Genomic DNA, 25,238 nt, shown 5'->3' on the forward strand with positions numbered 1-25,238 from the left:
CCAATTGCAGCAGGAGGGGCCAGATTTTCAGATGGTGCAAATTGGTGTAGCTCTAATAGCAATTTACACCAGCTGAGCAGCTCCCAGGCTCTTATGTCCAGGCAGGATGCTGCTCTCCATTCATGTCTCCACCCCCCCAATTCTGAACCGGAGGTAGGGTGAGGTGGGGAGAGGCGGGTAAGGGATGGAGCCTGTATAAACAGCTGCCAGAGTTGAGCTGGCACTGGGGGCGGGGTGTTAATTTTCTGCTCGCATGGAACAGCTGCAAATTACAATTGTTCCAGAGCAATTCCGGCTCTGGGATGATTCTGGAGTCTTGGGGCAGTGCAGGCAGCCCAAACCCATAGGACCACAGGAGGAATCTGGCTTTCCTGTGCTCCTTAGACAGACCTTTAACCCTGGTTTCAAATGCTTAGCAAAGCTCCTCTACTAACAGTGACAGCAGTCAGGCTTCTCATTCATCTAGACCACAAGCAACTGCAAATGGGCCCAAAATAATAAGCTGGAAAGCAAACGCTCTGTGGGAGAAATGGGTTTTATTCCCCAATCAGCCATGCTCAGACCTCCTTCCTGACAGGAGGAGTTCATCATGAGTCCATTATCCAGGGCATGTTTCCAAAAGCACCTGAACAGCCTCGGAGCAGAAAAGCCCCAGCCGAGAAAGCTTGCTGAATCTTCTCCAGTTCCTCTATTAACAGCACGTACAGGCTTTCTGCTTTACATGGACCTGATCTGCACTGAAGTGACGTGCAGCATTAAACACAAGCCTGATTCTGCTCCCATTGGAGTTGATAGCAAAACTCTCCACCGCTGGCTGTAACACGAGCAGGATTGGGCCAAGTTAAGTGCTCGGTCTCTTCTGGTCAAGAGAACTGGACCAGTTTGCGTGTCAGACCTCCTCTTGACCACCCTTGTTGCATCAGACCATGACACCGCAAGACAGTTAAAAATTACAGGCCAGATCCTCAACTGGAGTGAATCAGAATCAACTTCCAGCTACCTCAGTTCACACCAGTGGAGGGGCTGGTCCTAAATGCCAAGACATGAGGGAGGCTGCGGGAGGCTGAAAGGATCTGTATCCCGGAGCCCCATCCTGAGCTCCCCAAGGAAAAGAGCTGTTAGAAATGAATGACCTCATATCACACTGTGTTCAGTGCAGAGAACCACTGAAGGGAAAGATAATGTCCCGCAGCACACGGAAGGAGAAGAAGATGGAATGAATGAGACAGAGAGAGAGATGGAGAAGGTGGCAGACAAAAGACCTCATTTTGATCTGACCCAACCACCAGTGCAATTTGTCAGCTGGTGAAAACTGATGTAGCTCTGTTGAAGTCAATAGGCAATTAGTAGGATCCAGCCCACAATTATGGACATAAAAAGGACTGACTCCGGATTTACACCAGTGTAACTTAGATCCAAATCAAGCCCAAAAGACCAAAGGAAAGAAAGAACAAACGTGATTTTGCTCTCTCTTGCACCAGTGTAAAGCTGGAGTGACTCTGCTTAAGACATTGGTGCTACACTGGTTTTAGACCCAACTTAGGGGAGATCAGAATCAGGTCTGGGGAGTCTAAACACAGAAGGGTTGGATCCCCAGCCGGTGTGAATTGGTGACGTTCTTCTGAAGTCAGTGGAACTGCTCCAGTTTTATACCAGTTGAGGATCTGGCCCATAATCTTTACCTTGGCTCCAACCTTTGTCTAGTAGCAAGTCAAAGTGATTTTTTTTCTTTTAAAGGGGCTCTTTTCTGAGCCTGCTATTTAGAAGACCCCAGAATGAGCAAAGGGAGATCACGTCACAGGAGAATTCCAGACCCCCAAATATTTCATTGTGATTTCAAGGTTTAAGGCTGGAGCGTCTTACATGGGCCTGTAGGAGCTAAGTGTCCAGTTGCCACTGACTCTCACAGTGCCAGGCATGCTCTTTGTCCTCAGAGAGCCTGAAACACGACCTCTGAGTGGGTGACCTGCCACGTTCCCCTCATTGGGATGTTGACTCAGATTCCCAGCAACGACCACTGAGATGTCAACGTTGTTAAAGCACTTCTCTGCTGCCTGAGGCCAGGAAGGGGACGGAGCATATTAGAAAGCGGACATATTACAGGTGAATGACCACTCATTCTGGTGCCACAAGTGGGTGGCCCTTGGGGAGAGATTTTCACCCCTCATTTCCCACAATACTCAAGATGGCACCAAACCTCAAGAAGCCCAGCAGAGCCCAGGAGGGCTTCTAAGTCCCACCAAGGGGGCCCAACAGAACACATGGGATGATATCTAGAACATCTGCATACATTACTGTGAGCAGCACCTTGGCATCTTAAAGTGGGAAGAGCTTATTTTGCAGGTGGCGCTTGGAAGTGTCCCAATACCTCCCCTCCCCCCATCCCAAGTGACCTGTCTAGAATACAAGACTAGAAAACAGTGTCTGCTGTGCTGAAGCTATGCCCAGCTAAGGATCAAGCTCTCTCCACAGAAGGCGGGGTGGGTGGGAGAGCATAAACTAGGACCAATCTTGCACCAGTGCCAGGGAAGTTGTACCAGACAGATGAGCTAATGGGTCTATGAGCCTGCGGGCACTGATGCTGTCATCTTACTACAGGGGAGAGAGGTTAAATGCTCGGGAGAACCTTGTAAGCAGATGCTGAGTCAGTTGCCAAGTTCTACGGGTGGCGATACGAATAAAAAACCCAACCCACAAACTCCGTGCAGAGCAATACCCCAGCCACTGCCCAAGCAAAGTGCCCCTGAGCTACAATTCAGCTGCACTAGACGGGTCTACTTTCTCCAAAAGGGGCTCTAGGGTGTCTCACAATCCCCAGGCTGGGGGGGAAATTGCTGCGTGCTGCTTGGGTGCTCTAGCCATTTAGCCGGGTTCATTCCCATCAGCCTTGCTTGCTGCCAGGCTAATGCAGAGATAATGCAGAGCGCCGAGCAGAAGGTTAAATACCAAGAGGCTAGGCTGGCATCTAATCTTCATCTCAAGGGAAGCAGCCTGTGCTTTCTCTTGCTACCCCGCTCTTTCCCTCGCATCGCTTGTGAAAATAGTACGTGTAGGTAAAGAAAAGAACCTGGAGACGAGCTGTTCAGAGACTTCTAGAGCAGGACACGCGAGTTCCATTCAGACAGCAACAAAAAGGCTGAAGGCTCCTCAGTCACTTTAGTGATTTGGTGCCAGTGAAAGATGCCAGGTGGGCAGCTCTGGGGACTCAGCCGCAGAGACGGACAAGGGCAGCATGAGGTTTCTATCCTGCAGAGAACTAACAGGGGATTTCAGTTATTGCTCCCCTGGGACGTGGGAAGGGCTAATGGCAGCAATAGTCTCTGGGACACCAGCATACTGTCAACTCATTTCTCCTTGGTTGTCAAACCACCATCGCCTGGCAGCAGCTTCTGATTGCTGCCACTTTGGGCTGGACTTGAATCAATGATCTGGGGCGGGAGGGGAAGGGAAGGGAAGGCTTCTAGGGCCTAATCTGAAGCTCACCCTGGTCTCTGTATTGACTTCAATGTCCTGTTGATCAGCCCCTCAAAGCCACTGAAGAGCATTTGTGCCTTCCAGAAGTAACCCTCAGTGAAAGGGCTGGTTAGGAAGAAGCCTTGGATCAAGGAGTGGGAGAGCCCATCTGTTCCTAACACTTCAGTCTTGATTCATAGATTCTAGGACTGGAAGGGACCTCGAGAGGTCATCGAGTCCAGTCCCTTGCCCGCATGGCAGGACCAAATACAGTCTAGACCATCCCTGATAGACATTTATCTAACCTACTCTTAAATATCTCCAGAGATGGAGATTCCACAACCTCCCTAGGCAATTTATTCCAGTGTTTAACCACCCTGACAGTTAGGAACTTTTTCCTAATGTCCAACCTAGACCTCCCTTGCTGCAGTTTAAACCCATTGCTTCTTGTTCTATCCTTAGAGGCTAAGGTGAACAAGTTTTCTCCCTCCTCCTTATGACACCTTGATACTTCACAAGGACTGTGACTCTGCTTGGGAGATCTTCTATTCCCTCCTTCTCCTACACTTTTAAGCCAAAGGGAACCTGCCGCTCCACATCTGGACTCTGGCACAGGAAGGGTTAAGCACTCATGGGCCTGAGTCTCCTCTCGTTTGCACTAGTTTTACACTGGTATAGCTCTATTGGCATCAGTAGAGTAACAATTGCTCCCTCACTAACCCCGATGTGAGTCAATCAGGCCCAGTGGAGATGCACCTGATTTACACTGGGAGGGGAATCAGGCTCCCTTCTCGGTCACCTCCTATCTCTAATCTCAGCCACACCAGCGCCTCATTTCACATAGCATCACAGATGCCTCCAACCGTGGACCTAGGCCATGCACTTGTCCCACCTGGCTTCCAAGATCAGGGAGCCTTAGTCTGCTTCCTTTGAACTGCCCTGGGAAAACGTCACAGCCCATCTCATGCTCACCCATTGAGAAAAAACATCCAGAAAGACACTGCTGTTGGGAAGGAAAAGATCAGGCTCCCAGATGAATTAAATAACTGGCTTCTGCCCTGCCATCAACAGAGGCAGCTAATAGAAGGGCAGATGTGATCTTCATACACTGGCATGTTTTGACAGAAATCCAAAGGATAATTTTTTCCAGCTGATCCTAAATTATTGGTTACATCAACAAGTGAAATCTAATAAATTTGACATGCGAGGCACGGGCTGGATGGGCTGAGATAAAGCAGGCAGCAGACCTGCCTGCCCGTTGCAACACAGCATCAGTCCTAGGGACTGAAACTACAGTCTAACAATGGAAAAACTGGTTTCAGAGTAGCAGCCGTGTTAGTCTGTATCCGCAAAAAGAAGAACAGGAGTACTTGTGGCACCTTAGAGACTAACAAATTTATTAGAGCATAAGCTTTCGTGGACTACAACCCATATATGCATCTGAAGAAGTGGGCTGTAGTCCACGAAAGCTTATGCTCTAATAAATTTGTTAGTCTCTAAGGTGCCACAAGTACTCCTGTTCTTCTTTTAATGGAAAAACTGTGCTGGGCACAGAGGTAACCAGGCAAGACTCTGGCACCATGTGGCAATAGCACTGCGCTGCAAGAGGCTAAGATGGGGCACCGGGGCCACAAACAGGGCGGGAGATGGAAGCCATCAGCTGGCTCCCAAGTCCAGACACCCTGGACTTTGTGATTCTGGTGAAACAGGACTTGAGTAAGCAGGAAACAGGCCCGTAGCTAGGCAACAGGTAGTTCTCATCAGCTCCATTCCCCACCCCTCCATCCTGTTTACTTTTTGCTTAGCTTCGGTGGGAGCAATCTATTTCTCAAACTCAGGGTGTCTGAATGCTCGGCCGCTGGTGAGGAGGCCTGCAGCTCAGGTGGGATGCGTGAGTCGAGCTACTGTGACCACACGTCCATCACTTCCCCACCAGCACTGGAGTGCACTAGATTTACTCAGGGTTCAGCTCACATCAGCAGCCTCGGAGCCACTCTGTCACTTCGGGAACACACCCTCCCTTTCACCTGACCGGGGTAATGCCAGCCCCAGGACAGGCTGAGTCAGCAGATCCACACAGGGAAGGACAGCCTCATGATTAGCCTTCTATAGTACTTAGATGGCCCTGTTATTGGGCAGTGCTATTATCCTCATTGTACAGAAGGGGGACTAAGACAGAGAGAGGCTAAATCTGGGGCGGAGCAGTGTCTTCAGTCCAGTTCTCCCAAGTCCTCTACCAGTGCTCTAACCGTTGGACCATTCTTCTTCTCTACGGCACTAGCCAGCAACTCAAAACATCTGGACTAGCTTCCTGGCTTTGCCACTGACTCCCTGTGTGACCTTAGGCAAATCACTTAACTTCCCTACACCTCAGCTCCTTTTCAATGGGAACAGTAATCCTTCCTTTACTTGTTTTGTCTGCTTAGATCATAAGCTCTACAGACAGGAACTGTTTACCGAACAGTATTTGTACAGTTCCTTGCACCATGAGGCCTCTAGGTGCTACCATAAGACAAAGACAAAGTCTCCCTTCTACTTCATGTGGATATTGGAGGCTTCCTGCTCCCATATTTCAGGGAGTGTTACTACATGCTGCCATGCTCCACCTTGGAGGTGACTATATCTTGGTGGTGGGTGACAAATTTTCTATAAAGGGCCAAATTCTTCTAAGCGACACTGCTAGAAATCTGGAGCAACTCCAAGGGTTTCAATGGGCTTATTTTGCATTTACACTGGTGTAAGTAAAGCAGAATTCAATCCACATTTTTGTAAGACTCTTTGGGATCCTTCAGGATGAAAGATGCTACATAAACACCACCATTCTGACTTGGTCGAGTTTTTACACTCACTTTGCACCGTTGTCAGAGACTTTACAAGGCATAAGCCAGTGGGGAATTACTCCCAATGAGGGGTGTAAATCAGTCTAGCTCCACTGATTGCAGCAGAGGTATGTTCATTTACATCCACTGAGGAGGCGGCCTGCTGAGGCTTAGGTATAACATATTCTCCTTTCCCCTCTCGTTCCCACAGTCAAATAAAGAGCCAAGACTCACTGTGCAAAGACTTCAATAGAGCTACACTGATTGACACATGCTGAGGGTATGGCCCTGTACCTATATATTCTATATAGCTATAGGGGAGTCACCTCCACATCAAACAGGTTACCACATATGCTCTCCCTGGCCCTACCAAGTCAATTACATCCTCTGAAAAAACAACTTGGGCCAAATTCTGATCTCGCTTTTGCCGGTGTAATTGGTGCAATTCCACTCAATGGGTCCTATTCAGCAGTGGTAAAATGGTGTATCGCATAGATGGGGTGTGGGCCTCATTCTCCTCTCACACTACATTGGCATAATGCCATGAGATCCAATGGAGTTACTCTTGATTTACACCAGGGTGAGGGAGAGGAGACTCCGGCCAAGCACTGACAAGTCCTGCCCCAACAAAGAGCGTAGGATTGCAAAACTCATTGCCAAGACAACACAGATGTCAGAGGGGACCTGCTGGTCACACTCTCCCGTTCCTTCTCCTCCAAGCACAGAGTCCAGTAGGCAGAAGCATTTGTTTATAATTCTGCTGGTGGAATACCAAGGCCTGGCTCGAGAAGGGCTTTAGAACCCAATCAGATTTCAGCATGTATTTAAACGCTCTTCTAGCCCCCAGCCTGTCAGGTTACAAAGAGGTTTGGATCCTCAGCACAGCTCCATTGACTTCATTACAGCTACTGATGTAGGTCAGAGTAAAGGTGACTATGAGACCTAAAGGTGGGTTGGAAACAAAGCCCCAGTTTAAACACCCCAAATTCCAGTGAGGCTTTTTGGAATGATGCCATTTATTTCAGCTGAGGATGTGGCCCCAGTTCGCACCCCATCCTTTAACCACCCACCATGGCTACCTCCTTTAGTTACTCTGTGCCAGTGAGCCTGTGGTCCAGGGGATCAGTCACTGACTTGAGAATCAGGGAACCCACGTTCTGTTCCTGGCTCTGAGCAATCTGGAGTTGGTGATTTCACTGCTCGGTGCCTCGGTTTCCCTGAAAAAAGTACCGTTTGCCATCCCAAACTTTTGCAAAATGCTGTGAGCTAGACGAATGGAAAGCATTACAGAAAAGAACCCAAGATCATTGCAGCTCTATGCTAAGTAGACTCCTATTATAAAGGGTAAGAAGGAGCCATTTTTACAGTCACTTGTCTACCTAGCTGCTCTATAGCCTCCCAGCCACTGCACCCAGGACATCAACCTCTGCTCCCAGTGAGCTATGCCCGAGGTTCCCTGGCAGCATTGGTGCTGCCACACCCGCTGGCTTGAAGTAGTCATAAAAAATACCAAACGCATGGTTTCCATCATCAGCACCCCGGCCTGGCAGGGGTAAAACAGGAGCTCAGGGTGAGGGAAATGCAGTGCAAAAAACTCCTAGGCAATTGTTTTCAGCAGAGTCTATTTTAGAGCAGCTCTCAAAGCCAGATCTCTCTCAGAGCCGAGACAGAGATTTGGTTCCCTCTTTAGAGCAGGTTTCTCTGGAAAGGCTGTCGCTGCCTAAGCATTTTATTCTGGCGTCTGTTGGGTTTCCCTTTTAGTTGAAAGGAAACACTCTCGAGGAGCATCTCACTCTCTGGGTTTGAGTGTGGTTCCTGCCAGGAGCAGGCTTGGAGCTTAGAGTCTATTTTTTGTTGCTGTTCCTTTTTGCACCTCCAAAATGTCAAAAACTCTTTTAGATCCGAAGCGTGTCAGCCTGTTGGTATTTACGAACTGGGTGTGACTAGGGAAACGGATGTGCGAATAGGAGCGGTCAAAGGAGCAGGGGTAGATGGGGACGTGCGTGGCAGCACATGTGTGTGTGTTTATATGAGTTGGTAGTGTGTGGGCTTGGAGAGGAGTGTGTGAAGAAAGGCACATGCTGGTGTGGGGGAGGATGAAGATGGGTGCAGCTGAACTTCTGTGGGATTGGGTAGGGATACACTATGTGTGTGTCTGTGTTGCTGTGTACACACGGATGGGGTCTGTGTTCATGCATATGGGGGTGTGTCTGTGCCAGTGTGTTAATCGGTACGGATGCTGGTATGCGGGAGTGAGGGAACAGGCAGGAGAGTTTGTATGGGGATGTTCCATGTATTTGAATATGTACAGATGGGTGTGGGTGGGTGCGTTTGCATGAGTCCCCTTAATGTGCACAGATGTGTGTGTGAGAGAGACAGGCTTTGTGGGGGTGTGTTGTGGGTCTGTCCATGTCGGTGGGCATGGCTGTGAGAGCATTCCAGTCCTGGACTCCCTGCTGTAACCTTGTGACATTAAACACCGCTTTCAGCACGTAGATCCACCGAGAACGACAAGAGGAACTGGATAATCCACCTGCCTCTGGTGCCACCTGGAATTCTGCCAGGACTTAGGGCTGGCAAGGACTCTCCCTGGCAATCCCTCGGTCCCCACCGGCTGTGGGATGGCAGCCGGGGACATGTGTCGGGGGCTGGCTGCTGATCGTTCGGTGGGTGAAACCACCCTCTGTGCATGGCAGGAGAATTGGAGTATAGGAAGTTAGAGAAGAGCATGGGTGGTGGGAGGGAGGAAGAGTCAGCATCTCTCAGGGGGGAAACATGGGGAGGGCCTCAATGCAGCTCAGGTGGGATGGGGGAGATGAATGGGTGAACCAAGGCACTCATGGAGGGGTGGTAGATGAATGACAGGGTGAACCAAGCCACCCATGGAGGGGTGGTAGATGAATGACAGGGTGAACCAAGGCACCCATGGAGGGGTGGTAGATGAATGGCAGGGTGAACCAAGGCACCCATGGAGGGGTGGTAGATGAATGACAATGCGCCCAGGGAGCAGATCAATGAGGGGGGAACCAATGCATGTCAATGACCCTGCACCTGCTCCGATCCCCCTCTCTCCACCCCCACCCCCAACCCCGGGGTTGTCTCTCGCAAACTCACCCTTGCTGCCCTGGACGAGTAGGGATCCTCGAAGAGTGCCCACATCCTAGGCTGCCAGTTGCGGCAGCATCCACCCCCTCCTGTGGCCCCAGCAGCCCCCGGCGACCTGTCGTCCATGCCCAGGCGCTGGAGGGCCATCTCCCTGCCCCCTTCCTCCTCTGCCTCCTCTCCCCCTGCCCCGGGCTCGGGGCTCTCAAAGATGTCCAGCGCCTCCTCGGCATCGCGGTGCTGCCTGTAGGTCATCCAGCAGCAGGGCTCCACGTCGGTCTCGTCGATGCCCCAGTAGGTCAGCTCCTCCTCAAAGAGGGGCCCGCAGATGTCGGCGGGACAGTGCAGCTTGCCCGTGCGGTAGTAGTTGAGCACATAGGAGAAGATGCCCGGGTGGCGGTCAAAGAAGAACTCATTGCTCTTGCCATCAAAGTCAAAGTTGCTCTGGGCATCGGGGTCGGCCAGCCAAGCCAGGCGGGTGCCAGGCAACGTCCGCAATGTGCTCTTGTAGGTCTCATGCCTGGTGCCCCCTACATTGATGGTGATCTTGTCCGACTCTTCCCCTTTGGCCATCTCTTCCTTCAGGCATGTTTTAGAGGGTGGTTTGTTCCCAGACTTGCGTCCACGGTACGATGAGACACACACCGAGCTGATCATAGATTTAGGTGGATGGGAAATGCCCTCTAAACACCCTTCCTCTAGTGAGGAGCTGGGAGGGAAGGGCGATTGTGGGGAGAGGCCTGGGAGAAGCTCAGATTTCTCTCTCCCCAACCTCAGACAGCTCTGCCCTTTGGTTGCCTCATCGATCCCTCTCCGCAGGAGGAGACGGGGCACAGGTGGTTGCTTTGGAGAGAAGGTAGGGGACAATATAATGGCCTGGCGCCCTTGCTCCAGACACCAGGAAACAGCAACAAGGAAATCCCCACCAGGAAGAGAAGAAGAACAGTGACAGAAGCTCCTGCCACTGAGATGCAGGCTGGAAAGTAGTGGCAAAGGCACTTTGATTAGGGGAACAAATAGATGTGGCTGTTGGGCAAGCCACAAAAACAAATCTGAGGAAGAGAGAGAGAGAAAAGGAGAGATTTCGACAGCAGCAGCAAGTGTCTGTCTTCCTCTCTTTGCTGGCGATGGCAAAAAAAAAAAAAAAAATCAATCAATCCAAAAATCGGAGTCTTTGGGAAAAGATGGGAGAGCTTTGCTCTGCTTTCAAATAGATCTTAAAGTTTGGAAGAGCTGGAAGGAAAGTGACTGAGATCTATGCTCCGGGAAGATCTCTGTCTCTCTCTCTCCCTCTCTCTCTCACATACACAAGATGAGTAGAGACCTGGTCCTGTCTATATTTAGAGTAGTTGGTTCTCTGTGTTTATACTTCCCTCCAAGACAGGCTTAAGAACCAACAAGAACGGCTGGCTTTGGTTTATTCCACCTTCATCTGCTGTCAGACACTCCATAGAATCCGCTTCCCAGCAGACAGCACCGGATGCATCGGGATCCTGGATGGATGCTGAAGAAGAAACACAAAACTCGGCTGGATTTCCCCTCCAGGTGCGCTTCGGGGAGGGAAGGGAGCGGAGGGTTGGCTTGGGAGTCGCTAGGATCTGGGAGCCGGGTCAGTTTCAGGCGGAGGCGCTGTAAACACACTGGCTAGGAGACTTGCCCGGTCTCTGTGTGTCTCTCTCTCTCCGAGGCTGGGTTTTTTTCAGCCCCGAGACGAGCTCACACGCGTGGATGGGTGGGATCCAGGAGCCGCTTGTTTATCGCTCGCTGCCAACTCACGGTCACTTTTTGCCTCGGCAGGAGGGAGGAAGGGAGGGAGGCGATCTGGTGGGGCTGGGCTGGGCTGTGGCAGCTGTAGCTTCCTCACACCCAAAGTATCCTCTTGCATCACCCAGCAGGCGCTGGCTTCCCGGGCTTGGGGCACGGGGATCTGTTGCTTCTTCTCTGTGCTCGCCACCTTTCCAGGCAGGGCGCCAGCGAGGGAGTGCTGCAGGTGGCAGCTGCGTCTGGGGTGGAGGCCGATCAGAGACCCGCGGGCCGCGGCACAGCCATGTTCTGGGGCTGGTTTGATGAAATGCCTCCGGCTGCTTGTTGCTTTTATACTCGGCTCCTGCCCTTCCAGCCAGCGCTAGCCCAGCCCCTCTTTCCTCTCCGGTTAACCCTTCCCGCACCGTCTCACAGTTCGCCTTGTATTGATCAGTCCAGCCCTATCCACCCTCATCCATCTCTACCCAGATAGAGATTTTACACCCCGGGACCATCTGGGGATCTGCCAGCACTTTACCCCGATGAATTAAGCCTGGCAACACTCCAGGGAGGGATGGAAATGTAATGATCTCCCTGGGGAAAAGGCAGCAGAGAGCTCTGGAGGGACCGGCCCAGGGATATCAAAGCCAGCTACTTCCAGAGGCTGGAGTAAAAGAGCCATTGACTTTCCCCACCCAGCTCCATCCACAGCCAGACTAATAGATGCCACCAGCAGATAGAATGGGCTAGATCCTCAGCTCGTGTAAATCTACACAACCCAGTTTGACCTTCTCAGAAGACAGTTAGCAGATAGTCTCCCGCTTTCCCTTATGCCCTGGAGCGCTGGCATGGGATGTGCCAACCAACGTCTGTTGGCACTCCATTCCCTCCTAGCTAGCTGTGCCCTGCAAGGCAAAGGGCTCTTTATCCCTCCCGGGGTATCTTTCAAGATGCCGTGATGTGCCAGGGGAAATTTGAGGAAGGTTCAGAAAGTGCACTTTCTGCTGAAAATGCTCCCCCAGGGGAAAGCTGGACTGCTAGATGTTGGATGGGACCTCAAATCAAAACCTTCCTTTGGCTGGTTTCTAGTGACTGTCCAGGGAGAAGCTAAGGAGCCCAGGCACTTTTGGGGAAAGAATAAGGGACAACCTCCTTTGTCAAGGCCAGTGCCCACGGTCCTGGGTGAGCCATCTGCTCATGACCTGACCGGCACAGTGAGTGCTCAGCCCCTCTGCAAATCAGCCCATACAAATCAGCGGCTTACTGGTGACATGTTTACCTACATAGTCATCTCTGGGCCTTTAGGATTGTGCAGCCAGGTCTGTAGGATCCCCACTGCAGCCTGCCGGAGCTCAAAACCCAATACGGTGCTGGCAATTTGGGCTGAGCAGGAGGCCAGGGCTTTCTGGAGGCTCTCTGGAGCAGGGCTAGGGGTAACCCCAGAGTTCAGGGAGTGAAGTCTTTCCTTTGAACGTATTGGGCTTTGGGATCCAGCCCACAGTCAGAGGGGAGATCCAGAATGGGCCACATGACTCTTCTGCCTCTGCAGGGAAGTGATGAATGGCACAGATGGCACTTTTCTCTCCAGCTAGGGGGTCATCGCATACGAGACGAGAAGGAAGTGGGTAATATGCTATGCAGAGGACACTTAATACAAAGCATGGGAAAGGTGCAATCTACACTCACTTCCTGTTCCCCTGAAACCCCTGGCTGCTGTGTGCGGGGTGGGGGGTGGCCAGCCCATGGTCCCAAATACACCTCCCTGGCAGTGCTGGCCCCTCCCTCCTTTGCTCTTTTTAGCATCCGCAGCCCAAGTACAGCTACCTCCTGCATGGGGTTGGAGGTACCTGGCATCCCTCTTTGTGGATCCACAGAAGGACGAGCATAATTTGGCCCTTAGGCTTGAGGGAAAAATGTTCAATTACGGAACAGGTATTAAAAAAAAATCAAATGGCAATACTAGACCTAAACTACACCCCCACACACACACACTATCCATGGTTCACTCACTGCCCTTTGGGGGCCAGATCCTCAGCTGGTGTAAATCAGCATAGCGTTGTAGCAGTCAATGGAGCTACCCTAATTTACACCAGCTGAGGATCTGGTCCTGGGATGCTTTGAATGGGAAAGCTGCTATGGAAAAGCAAACGGTCTCTCCCCTTTCTATGCATAATAAATCTGTCATAACAGGCTATTCCTTGCCATCCTTAATGGATGGTTGGCCAGAATGAAGTAGGAGTGAAAGCTGAGGGATGGGACCCAAAATGACAAATATTTTACATTTATATAGTGCCTGTCATCTCCAGAGACCTTAATGCACTGAGCAACCCATACTCATGTGGCACTACTGGACTGCAGCCTCCTCTGGGGTGCAGGGAAGCAGCCAGCCAGAAAACTAGCTCACATCAGAAGGAGGAAGGGAACTTTTGGCCAAGGACACCTGTGCCAACCTGTGCTCTGTCCAAAAATGCCACCAGATCTTTAATGTGCATGCAGAAAGACAGTGAGCACATACTGTCTCCCCTGCAAGGTGCCCTTAAACTGAGTTCTATGCAGGTATCTACATCAGAAGGATGAAGGAAGGTGTCTCATTCATCTTTCAGATGAGATGTGAAACTGAGGTCTGGCCCACTTGGTCATTAAAGAGCTCATACAGTAGGAGAGGTGTATTAATCCCACTGCCCTGTTTAAATTCCAGATGATGTATTTACATGCTTCTGACCACAGTTGCAGTGGGATGGATTATTCTGCCTTACAGAAATAACTGTTCTTGCAGGAGTCAGTCGGGTCCCTGTTACACAGTCTTACAAGGTTTCTTTCCCCCCACCCCTTTCAGTGTAGGAGCAAGTGTACAGTCTTTGAAGATATGCTCTTTTGCTATTAGTTTTTGTGATGCAGGTTTGCCTCAGGGCAGCTGTTGCAAATCACAGGAAAGTTTGCTCTATGCCCGAATCTCTCTAACTAGAGTCAGTTCTCAGGACTGAGTTCTCCCTCGGAACTGGGCATCGGTGTTTGGGCTGAGATTCTTGAGAGAGGGGATTGCTTGCATGCTGCTTGTGATCATCTCTGTTCTAGGACTGGTGTATATAGTGTAAATAAACAAGTTCCACTAAGAAAATACCCTGGCTCCATATCACTGATTTCTCCTCCAACGGGAAACTCAGCTGGAGGACCCAGATATCTGCTACAGCATAGCAAAGGGGCATTGATATTGCTGTTGTGACGAGTGTCCTTGTGAAGCCTGCAGGGTAGAGAGAATTATGGAGGCAGACAATTTAGAGAATAGACTATGGATAAAGCAGAAACCCAGGTTCTATTCCCAGCTCTGCAGGGTGACCTTGGGCAAGTTGTGATCCCTTGCTGTGCCTCAATTTCCCCACCTGTAAAAAGGGACAGACCTCCTTTGTAAAGCACTTTGAGATCTACTGAGGAAGAGCACTAGATAAAAACTAGGTATAATTAGTGGTAGCTGTAGCACCCATTAGGAGGTGGGCCCTTCCCAAACGAAAGGAACAGCCAGGATGGGGACAGCTCATCCTAAGCCCCCCCCCCTCCCCCATCTGAATTTAGCTTTCCACCAGCCTTGTTGTGACTCCCGCTTGGGACCCTTCTCTCACTTCCTTCAATTCACCCATTTCAGCTGTATCCTGGAAGCTCCCATTCAAAGGGGCAGGAAGGGGCTGGCAGAGGCTCTCCTTCCCCAGACAGCACTCCAGGAGGATGAGTTGCGTGCCTGCTTTCGGAGGGACAAAAAGAGGAGGGTGGACTGCACAGCCGGGGGGGCAGAAACCCTGGGAATGCCTTCAGGACTGGTGGAAATGCCTTTCATCTTCTGTGACAAGTGGCTCCTACAGGCTCCCATTGATGAGCCCAGAGCATTTGTCCCACTTGAGAAGGATACTTCTCTGAGAGTAAGTGTTACACCATAAATTAATAACCCAGTATCACCATCCCCACAAATTCAAATATCATGCCTGGCATTGGCCGCTGCTGGAAGACAGGATACTGAGCTAGATGGACCTTTGGTCTGACCCAGTATGGCCGTTCTTATGTTATGTTCTTATGCCAGATCACCAAAAATAATAATAAAAAAATCACAAGATTGTCTCAAAAATCAATAGTTTGGCTTAAAAAGAAGAAATTTAGGGTTCTTTTTCTTTGCCTTCTGGGTTCTGAGCCTTTAGGTCACATGCCGATCATATTTCCAGGGTGTTTTCCATCACCATGAGAGCTACATATGCACTTTTGTCTTCTAATGAAAGCCAAGATTTTCACACAACCATATGTCTCCAGGAGCTGGGGCTTTACTAGTCATACTTGGTGTGTTAAGACTTGCCAGAACATCGGGAGAGCTGGCCACACTATGAACCAGCTTCAACACTGAATATCTATGAAGCTATGGGCCAGCGTCTCAGCTCAATGGGAACACACCAACCTACACCAGCTGGGGATCTGAGGCAGTATCTGAACTTTGTGATGACGGAAATCCAAACTCAGCTACATATTCAAGTTTTGCACATAGTCCTTATCCTTCTAAAAGGCCAGTTGGAAACCCTGGATCCAATCCCTCTGAGGTATTTAAAAGCCAAACATGCATCCAAAGCCAAGTTTTTGCAAATGGTTCTCGTAACAGAAGCCACTGGAGTGAGTGGAAAACGGCGCCTGGCATGTAACCCTAACCCCTGCAAGATCTGGGGCCTGGCAATAAAGATCCAACTCTTACCAGCCCTCTTGTGAGTCTACCCCCTTATTACAACCCCCTAATGGAATGAACCAAGAATGTGGATTAGTATAATTTCTGTTAGGATAGTAGCTAGTAACTTCTGAGATCCAGGAGGTAGTGTTTCTTAGTGGGCCGAGCACTGAACTGGGATTGAGAAGACCAGGGTTCTATTCCTTGTTCTGTCACTGTGTGCCCTTGGACAAGTCACTTCAACATTCTGTGCCTCAGTTTCCCCATCTATAAAATGGGGATAGTAACATTGACTTCCTTTGTAAACCAGTTTGAGACCTGATGCAAAGCACTACATAAGAGCAAGGTATTATTATTGTGCGAGGTGCTGTACAAACACAGAGTGAGAGAGACAAGAGCCCACCCCAAAGAGCTTACAATCTACCAAGAAGAGGGCGGGTGGGATGGGAAATACCAGGTCAGAGTAGCAGAGATGGGAACAGAACCCAGGTGTCCCAAGTCCCTCTGCATAGGGACAAGGAAGGGGAATAAAACAGGATTGGAGCAGAAGGAAAGGAAGAAGTGAGTGGGCAAGGAGAGGAGGCGCACATAGGAAAGGGAGCAAGTGGAGAAGGGCGAGGAAGAGAGAAGGCTGGGTGGATGGTTGAAGGATGAAAAGCAGAGCTGCAGTGTGGGGGGGAGAAGTATGAGTGCAGGAGGGGAGAGAAGCAGTGAACGAAGCACAGACGAGGTGGGGAGGAATTGAGAGAGTCAGGGCTGAAAAAGGATCGTGGGGAAGAAGGATGGGGGCAGGGCCAGCTCTAGGCTTTTTGCCGCCCCAAGCAAAAAAATTTTTGGCTGCCCCCCACCCCAGCCCTGGGCTCTCCCTCCCACCCGCAACCCCTACCGCCCCAACTCTGGGCTCTTCCCCCCCCACCCCACCCGCACCCCCTGCCACCCCAACTCTGGGCTCTTCCCCCCCCACGCCACCTGCACCCTCTGCCACCCCAGCGCTGGGCTTCCCCCCAGCAGCGCTGACTCTGCCCACTCCCCCTTCGCCTCCTGCCGGTCCAGCACTGGCAGGGTCGGGGTAAGCAGCGGGGCTCCCAGGCCGCGCCTCAGCCCAGGGTCCCTCCAGCCGGGGCTCCCGCCTCCAGGACCGGCTGGGACCAGGGAGGATCGAGCTGTGGGACCACCCCGGCAGGGGCTGAGGAGCCAGGACAGGGAAGCCCCAGAGGGAGCGGAGCCCCGGAGAGCGGGACCCGGGCCCCACACGGCAGTGCCCCGCCCTCTATGGCCCCGCTCCTGCTGCTGCCGCTGGCCTCTCTGCCGCAGTCCCTGGGCGGCTCTGGCCGCTTCGCCCAGCCCCAGCTGCGGCGCTGGGGGGGCGGCTGCCCTGCGGCACCTGCAGATGGCTCCGTGTGCCCCGAGGGGCGGCCCCCAGCCTGAGTGTCCCGCGCTCGGAGTCCGCCCGGCCATAAGGTGCGGGCGCTGCTTCCCCACGCGAACCGCAGCGGCCACAGGGCGACCCAAAAAAAAAAAAAAAAAAAAAAAAAAGGGCTTTGGCTTTTTGCCGCCCAGGCACAAAAAAAAAAACAAAAAAAAGGCTGGCTGGAATGCCGCCCCTGAAAATGTGCTGCCCCAAGCACCTGCTTGGTTTGCTGGTGCCTGGAGCCGGCCCTGGATGGGGGATAAGCAGAGAACTCAGGGATTAAACAGCAGAATCTGGGGATTAGGCATGGGGAGCTTCATAGAAACACTCTGCCCTCTGGTGGGTTTGCGAGGATCTGAAAGTCCTTCATCCCAAAGAGACAGTGCTCAGCACCTTTGCATTGTAACAACCCCCCACCCCAGTGTGGGAGGTCAGCAGGGGCAGAAACCAAGACCAGCTCCAAAGCACCCGGCTCTGCCACTTGGGCTAAAGGAATGACTCCACTAGTTGGCAGCAGTAGTAGGCTGTTATCTTCTATGAGGACCAGCCAACAAAGGGGCACACAACACACTGCTATTCCAACAGTCAGCAGAACAGAGCGGGCCCAAAGCAATGACTTCATGGCTCAGAAAGGGGATGACACTCAAATATTTGCTGCTCACTCACTAATCACCAAAACTCAAGGAGCAGAGGGCATGGGAGTCTGGGAGCATTGGCCCTACACCCGCCTCCACGCCCCCCCCCCCCAAAGGGACCTCATGACCAGTGGAGAACCCTTCGTGGATCCAGGATGGTGGGTGTCATGGGGGGATTTGTGCAAAGGACCCCAGAGGGCAGACAATCTCCCCTCACATTAGGTGCACTTGCCTCTGAGCCAGAACAGCTTCATGACGGATTCTGCAGAGCAATATAAACCTATACAGATTAGAATGGCACTTAGGTTGCCAGTGTGACATGCTGTAAACATCCTCATGTCAGGACAGGCAGGCTGGTGGAGGCAGGGCTCCATGGGTTGAGGCCCTCCCTGCTCTGGAGAACAGGCTCCTGGAATGCACAGCTCTTCTTGGCTGGCACGAGGAGCGATGCCATCACACACCTGCCAGGTCACCCTGTGATGTCAGCGGAGCTCGGCTTAATCGGGCTCCCAAATTGTTTACTTGCCTCACCGCTCCCGCCCAGGGCCAACATCCCAAAGGGCTTCTGAAACCCCCCACTGCACAATCTGGGTGTGCAAGACACTACCCACAGGCCTCACATCCTCAACACGTTTCAGGACCACATAGAGGACCAGACCCTACTACAGCCGGGGCAGCTGCTTCTTTAGCTCAAGAGGCAGAGGTCAGTGCTGTAGGCCACAGTTCAAAGCCAACTGGCAGGGGGGTTGTAGCAGCCCGGGATGCATGCCAGATCCGTGCAAACACCCCAGGTGTGTTTCCAAGAGGCCCGGCTTTCTAAGTGTGCAAAGACGGCCTCGTGTGACTGACTTGGGTTCAGGTGCTGCATGAACTTGGGTAAGGCCCTTCATCCTGCCTGTAGGACAGGCAGAATAAGCCTTCCTTCCCCTGGCTTTTCTCTATCGAGTAGGAGCTCTTTGGAACAGAGGCGGTTTCTCATTGCTGTGTGTACAGCATCTAACACGAGGAGATGCCTGTCTCAGGTGCTATGCTAATGCCAATCATCCTGGGAGGCTCCTACGCCGGCAGAGCCTGTGGCTGGTGGTGCAGGGCGCCCGTATCTTTTAAACGCGGCAGCGGCCCCATTTCCACTGCCTGTGCTGCTAATTTAATTGCTTCCCTTTATCAGTCCCCTTCCACTCGAGCCTCTGCTAATAGAGCCTCTCTTGGCTCTTTCCGCCACATAGGTCAGGGTGGCTCTTTATCGCCTCGCTCAATTACAGTCTTAGAAGCCACTTGCCGCTGCAGGATGGACTAACCTGGATCAGAGAGGAGACAGCCACGGGGAACGCAGTGGTTTGTCGTGAAAGGCTGCTCCAGTCTCTGAGGGTTTCAGTCTCTCATGCTTCCTGGGGCTACAGTAGGCATGGCCCTTGAAGAGAGCAGGGGTTCCCCCCCTTGTGACTAATTATCTGTCTCCCATGTGAGGAGGTCACAGGCCAGAGGACAACCCAAAGATCAAAGTGCTAAGCTCAAAGGCCAACAAGCATTTCTCCCCTGGAGTAAGATCTGCGGGGAGCAGGTAGGATCCTGTGGGAGACATGAGTCATGTTGAACTCTTTGGATTTGGAGAAACAAATCTCACCCCCTAGAGAGAAGGGACTTGTCTGCAGCTGCTGTTAGGAGTTATTTAACACACTGGCCAATGAGCTGGCCCCACTGGCTTACAGAAAGGCTATGGTCCCTCCCACTCACTGGCCAGCACACCTGAGCTAGCATGTGGGGGGTGCTGTGACTACCCCCTGGAGCAGAGCAGAAACCAAGGCAAGAGCTGTGCCTATGCGATGCCCTGGGGTGATGCAGCTCCAGACGGTTCCTATCTGTGCAGCCCATTAGATGTATAGACCCCCTAGGACACTTCTATAGAGGGTTTTTTCTTATCAAGTGCTAAGACGTCTCAGTCACTGGCAGCTTGTTCTTCAGCTTTGGACCCTGTTTCTGCCAGGGCTAGCGGCATCCACTGGGTCTGTGCCCCCACTGCCCAAGGGCTGGGGTCTATGCTCCTCAGAGGACTAGGGTCTGAATGACGTTCTATAGCTCAGGAGTGACTACACTGAAATTCATGGAGCTGTGCTGATCCACGCCAGCTGAGGATCTGGCCCACCTGTGTCCAAGAGTGAAAACATGGAGTCTGCCCCACTGGTCCTTGTCCAAAACTTCCTAGTGGCTGGCAGTGAGCCAGTTGTCTGCCTGGTTGCTGCCTTCCAGCCCAGAGGTGGCTGCATTTCAGTGGTATTTGGGGGATTCTATCCTAAATTCTTGCAGCTCCAATATGGCGCGTGTCCCTAGGCATGCTGGGCTAGATCCTCGGCTGCTGTAGCTCATGGAAGCGCATGGCAATGTTCCTAATTTATAACCCACTGTGGATCTGGTCCCTTGTATTCAGCCTTTCTTCCTCATTCAGTAGCTGTCACCCCCCACCCCCACCCCGATGGATGGGGATTGATCCTCTTCTTTCTCAGGATGGTGAAAATCAGGAGTAACTCCGGGGAAGCGGAAGGATTTACACCCATTTTCAGTGGGTGTAAGTAAAGAGGGAATCAGGCCCTCAGTGTTTTACTGGTTGGCCTTTTCAAATCCAAATAACTCCACGATTCTATTACAAAGGCCTATTACCTGGGCTGCTGGGGTTGGATTTTGGGGCACTAAACATCCCATGGATTTTTTCCCAAGAGCAAGACCTGGTGGCCAGGTCAAATTCCACCCAGGTGAAATACATCCTGCTGCTCTAAATTCTGCCTGCCCTTTCAAACGGACGCAGTAGTCTTCCTGGCCTTTGGCCTGTTGCTGTGCACTGTTAAGTGGGAGCCATGCTTCATCCTAGAAGTGGCTGCATTTTGACGCTTGTATGTATGATTTAGTTGGGGATTGGTCCTGCTTTGACTAGATGACCTCCTGAGGTCCCTTCCAACCCTGAGATTCTATGATTCTGTGATACAGGGCCACATCCTCAGTTGGTGTAAACCAGTGTAGCTCCACCGACGAAGCGGTGCTGGTTTACACCAGCTGAGGCCTGTGGCCTGTAATTTGCAGGTCCTGTGATGACGTGCTCCGAGATCGCGTAGGAAGGAAGGCCCAGAATCTCAGGAGGTATTTTGGCTCCTCACTTCCACTAGTTGGAGTTTCTGGGCCAAAGTCGCTATGAAAATTAATAGTTTCTTCTGTTATCACAGAGTCGAGGACATTTTTGTGTGTGTTCTTTTAATGTGAACACACACCATGGCAAGGATGAGTGAGGAAAGTGACTGACTGTCATTTGCAAATTTCAGACACAGCAGTGAGTCCTAACAGCTCATGCAATTTGTGCAGTGAAGTGGCTCCTAGTGGTTTTTTGCAGGGAGAGGGCGCCCCCTTGTGGCTGGAAGTGGTTTAGACAGACGTGTCAACTCCACCTGTGGTTTAATCATCCTAACCACCCACACGCTACAGCTTTGGGCAGGAGGAAAACTCTCTGAGGCTCCCCTCCTGGAGTCTACCTGGGATCGTTCTGCCCCACCAGCATCCCTAGGGCAGGGATATACCTCTGAGCAAGCCCTGTGGCTCTAAAATCCCCCATTTCCCACCCCCAACCTCTTGGCAGCATCTCCCAGTGGCTGGCTTAGGTGGCTCCCTGCCTAATGTGGTGGCTTTTGTGCACCCCAATCTTAGGTGCCTGTCTCTTCCCCATTCACTGATGAGCCTAAGCATATAACTCAGGCTTAGGGGGCCCCATTGTTCTTCCAATGGTTTTCTAGGCATTTAAAAGTGAGGGCCGGTAACATTGTATTGCCACACCTAAGTCCCTGTGTACTGAGACACAGGGGAGCTGAGTCTACTTGGCCCATATTACAGGCAAGCCACATTGTGACTGTACGGGGGCTGAGAATGGACATGACTCAGGCAAACAGTCCTGAGACCAAAGAGGGGTGGTTGAGTTCATACCACAGACACACCGCCGAGTCCCCAGGAGCGGAGAGGGGGCCTGCTGAATGCCACAAACACGGAGATCACTGGGGAATGCAGAATAGGCCCCATCAGTGCGTGCCAGAGCCTCACCCCCGAAAGCAGGGTGGGGAATTGAGAACAAGCAGTCTCACTGTATGCCCTAGCAGAGCCCTGAGCCTGGGATGTCCAAATGGGGGTGTGAGAGGCATTCTGGAGCTCCCCTTTCCCTGGGCTCCTATGGGGTGAGGGGGAGGGCAGGATGAGAAGAGCACTATACAAGCTCTAGCAAGTAATAGTGCAGTGATTGGGTGCTGCTCATGAAGCCTGCCTGCCCATTCTGCACTTCCCATCGCTTTTCCCTGTGTGCCTTCTCCACAACTCCAAATGCTTCTCTGACTGTCTGAGCTTTCTCCAAAACGCTTCTCATCTCATCTTCTGGGAGAACCTCATTGCTCCTGCAGGCGACAAGTGCCAGCCAGTTCAAGCACTTCTCTGCCTCATTTATGAGTTTGTGGATTCTACTGCCATGGTTATATGCTTTCCTCAGAGCCTGGCTGATGACTGAAGGACCATATAGGAGATCATATGGCAATAGACTGAGCTCATTAAGTATTATTTGTACTGGCTGAAGGCCCTGACCCCCTGTGCTAATTGCTGTACAAATACCTAAAGAGATGGTCCCCACACACACACAGACATATAGGGTGATAGACAGACAGACAGACGGTTTATTGGATGGATGGATGGATAGATATTTATACTCTCCATTTAACATCTCCCTTTTCTGTCACTGCAGCCAGATCCCTCCTTCAGGCTCAATCTGTATTGCCCTTATAAGCATTGCTGTGACCCTTTAAGTGCCCACTGGCAAAGGGGTCGCTGTTCTGGATCAGCAGCCCGTGGCTGGCCTGAGAAACTCACTACACCCAGCACGTTCCTGTCACTGTATTTATCTGTAAAGAATGCTATGTGAGATCTGCAATGAAAGCCAGGATCACATTGACCCTTATCATGGCGTGCTGTATGGATGGACGATATTTCAGAAGTTGTGTCTATGTACTAGACATATGCTTTAAAACCTGGGTCCCAGGCAGAGCCGGCAAACAGGTCTCCCCCACACAGGAGAGAAAAATGTGTCTCACTCTGTCATGTGTAACTGAAGCATTGTAAGGCAACACAATAGAAGCCCATTTGCACATGATTCAACATGAGGTTGTGAAGTCAACATGAAGCCACCAGACAGCAAGGAATAGACATTAGGGGGGATTTACTGACTCGGGGGAGAGCAACGATGGAGTATAAGGGGACATCTTTATCTAATCATGGAGGTAGCCAAAAAGACAGCACTTTTTGCATCCAGGGATGGAGTTAGTGGGTGGTTGTTTTAAGTGATAACCTACTTTAGACAAGGATTCCAGCCTGGTAAAGTTAAGTTTTGACTTCAAGAAGCGTGTTATACTTTTTGTTTTATATGTAACCATTTCCGCTTCCATTATCCATATTCGGTGTCTCTTAAATCTTAATCTTTGATAAAACACGTAGGATTGTTCCACTATAAATCTCTCTCCGTGCAATGTGGTTATAAAGGACCAGATCCTGCATTGTACTAATCAAGCTGCGAACAGCAAACCCGGTAATTACTGTGAGTGTCCAGTGACAGGGGCTGGATACTACAGGGGGACACTTTGTGAGAGGATTGGGGTACACCGAAAAGCACAGTCGGGGCTGGCAGAGCTGAGGAAATGGAAATGGAAGTGGCTAACAGACTAGGGGCGTCAGGGAGCTGACCCCAGTTAAGTACCAGCAAGCCTGTCTCTCACTGAAGCCGGGGGGGGTAACATGGTGGCTCACAGTCCTGGGTGCCCCAAGATAGCATCACAGCTGCTCCTGTTTTTTGTGACATCCCGGTTCCCCGAAGCTTTGAGTTACCCAGACACGGATCGCAAGAAAAGAAGTCCAGGAGGCAGCGCTTGGTAAGAAGAGACCTTTAATGGGACTCAGTTATGGTTGTTACAGTATCTCTCTCCTACTACACATTTTCCTGCCGGCACAGGGTGTGCTTTGTAAATACACCGGCTATGTTCTACGTGAGACGACGAGTTCTGTGCTTTGCCCTGTACAATAGGGGTTCGTCAGATATGTGCTTTCCAAAGTTTAATCACCACAGCAGCTCACACAACACACCACAGCCACTCTAAGGGCTCTTCTCTGCTACAGTTGGGGCCATCTCACCATGGGGCATGCTGGCCTAAAGGCCTTGCTACTCAGGGTCAGCCCTTGGCTCACCAGCAACTAGACCTCTTCCCCATCTCCCTCCCCTGCTTCTTGGCCCTTGTTTCTGCTCCTCTGGGGCCTGATCTAAAGCTCTTGGAAGCCGATGGGAGTCTATCCATTGTCTGCATTGGCGATCAGGCCCTTGGTTTCCAAATGCAAAGGATTCTGGGACATACACCAGGCACCGTGTTTGCCACTCCGCAGTACCACAGTGCCTGCTAGGCTCAGGACAGGAAGACCCCAGGCTTAGGGGAATGGAAAGACTCCCATTGATTCCCAAAGCCTTTTGGTTTGTAGGAATATGTCTACGCTGCAAGTCGTGGGGTGTTTGCAGCACAGGTAGGCATACCCCTGCTAGCTTTAATCTAGCTGACATGGGTAACAATAGCAGTGTCAACATGGTAGCAGGGGCTAACAATGCAAATACATATCCAGTCTCCCCAGCAAGCTTGTCTTTGGGCAGCTGGCCCCCGCCAAATCCCTGTCTTCATTCCTATGATTACCGCTATGCCTACCCACCTGCAGTGTAAACAGAACTTGCATCAGGTAGCTGGCCTGGTGGGTGCTGGGTCTGTAATGGCACCCCAGCTCACTTCACTCCCACAGGGTCTCATTGACTAGGAGTGAACAGAACCAGGAGCTGAGGAGCAGTTCAGAACTGGTCTGGGGGTGAAGTAGGCAGCCCTGAAGGTTCCCCCTCTACCAAGGGTTGTGGTGGAGTCTCCATCACTGACCGTTTTTAAATGGAGGAGGGATGTTTTTCTAGACGATCTGCTCTAGAATTTATTTTGGGGAAGTCCTACGGCCTATGCAATACTAGGGTTACCATACGTCCTCTTTTTCCCTGACATGTCCGGCTTTTCGGCAGTCAAACCCCACTCCGGGGGGAATTGCCAAAAAGCCGAACATGTCCGGGAAAATGGCAGCTCTGCTCCTCCCCTGACTCCCTGAGCTGCCCAAGCGCTATGGGCTTCAGGCAGCCCCCTTGCCTCCGGACCCCAGCTGCCGGCCGGGCACTTCCCCTCCCGGGCTCCGGTGGTGCAGGGTCTGGAGGCACAGGGGCTGCCCGAAGCCTGTAGCGCTCGGGCAGCCCGGCTCTTAAACAGAGCCGAAGAGTCGGGGAGGAGCAGAGCCGCCGCGGCTGG

At 51.6% G+C, this 25,238-nt stretch overlaps 1 protein-coding gene across 1 annotated transcript in view; it reads right to left on the minus strand.

Moving 5' to 3' along the window:
* The window catches only part of KCNC4 (potassium voltage-gated channel subfamily C member 4), a gene marked incomplete in the record, with an annotated part of 56,652 nt that extends 45,220 nt beyond the window's left edge, over nt 1-11,432 (minus strand). Inside the window, 1 exon segment of the mRNA XM_034767547.1 lies at nt 9,387-11,432. Coding sequence (XP_034623438.1) covers nt 9,387-10,031 — 645 coding nt within the window.
* Nucleotides 11,433-25,238: the final 13,806 nt, after the last annotated feature.

The sequence above is a fragment of the Trachemys scripta genome, chromosome 4, assembly GCF_013100865.1.
Source record: "Trachemys scripta elegans isolate TJP31775 chromosome 4, CAS_Tse_1.0, whole genome shotgun sequence".
Lineage (NCBI taxonomy): Eukaryota > Metazoa > Chordata > Testudines > Emydidae > Trachemys > Trachemys scripta.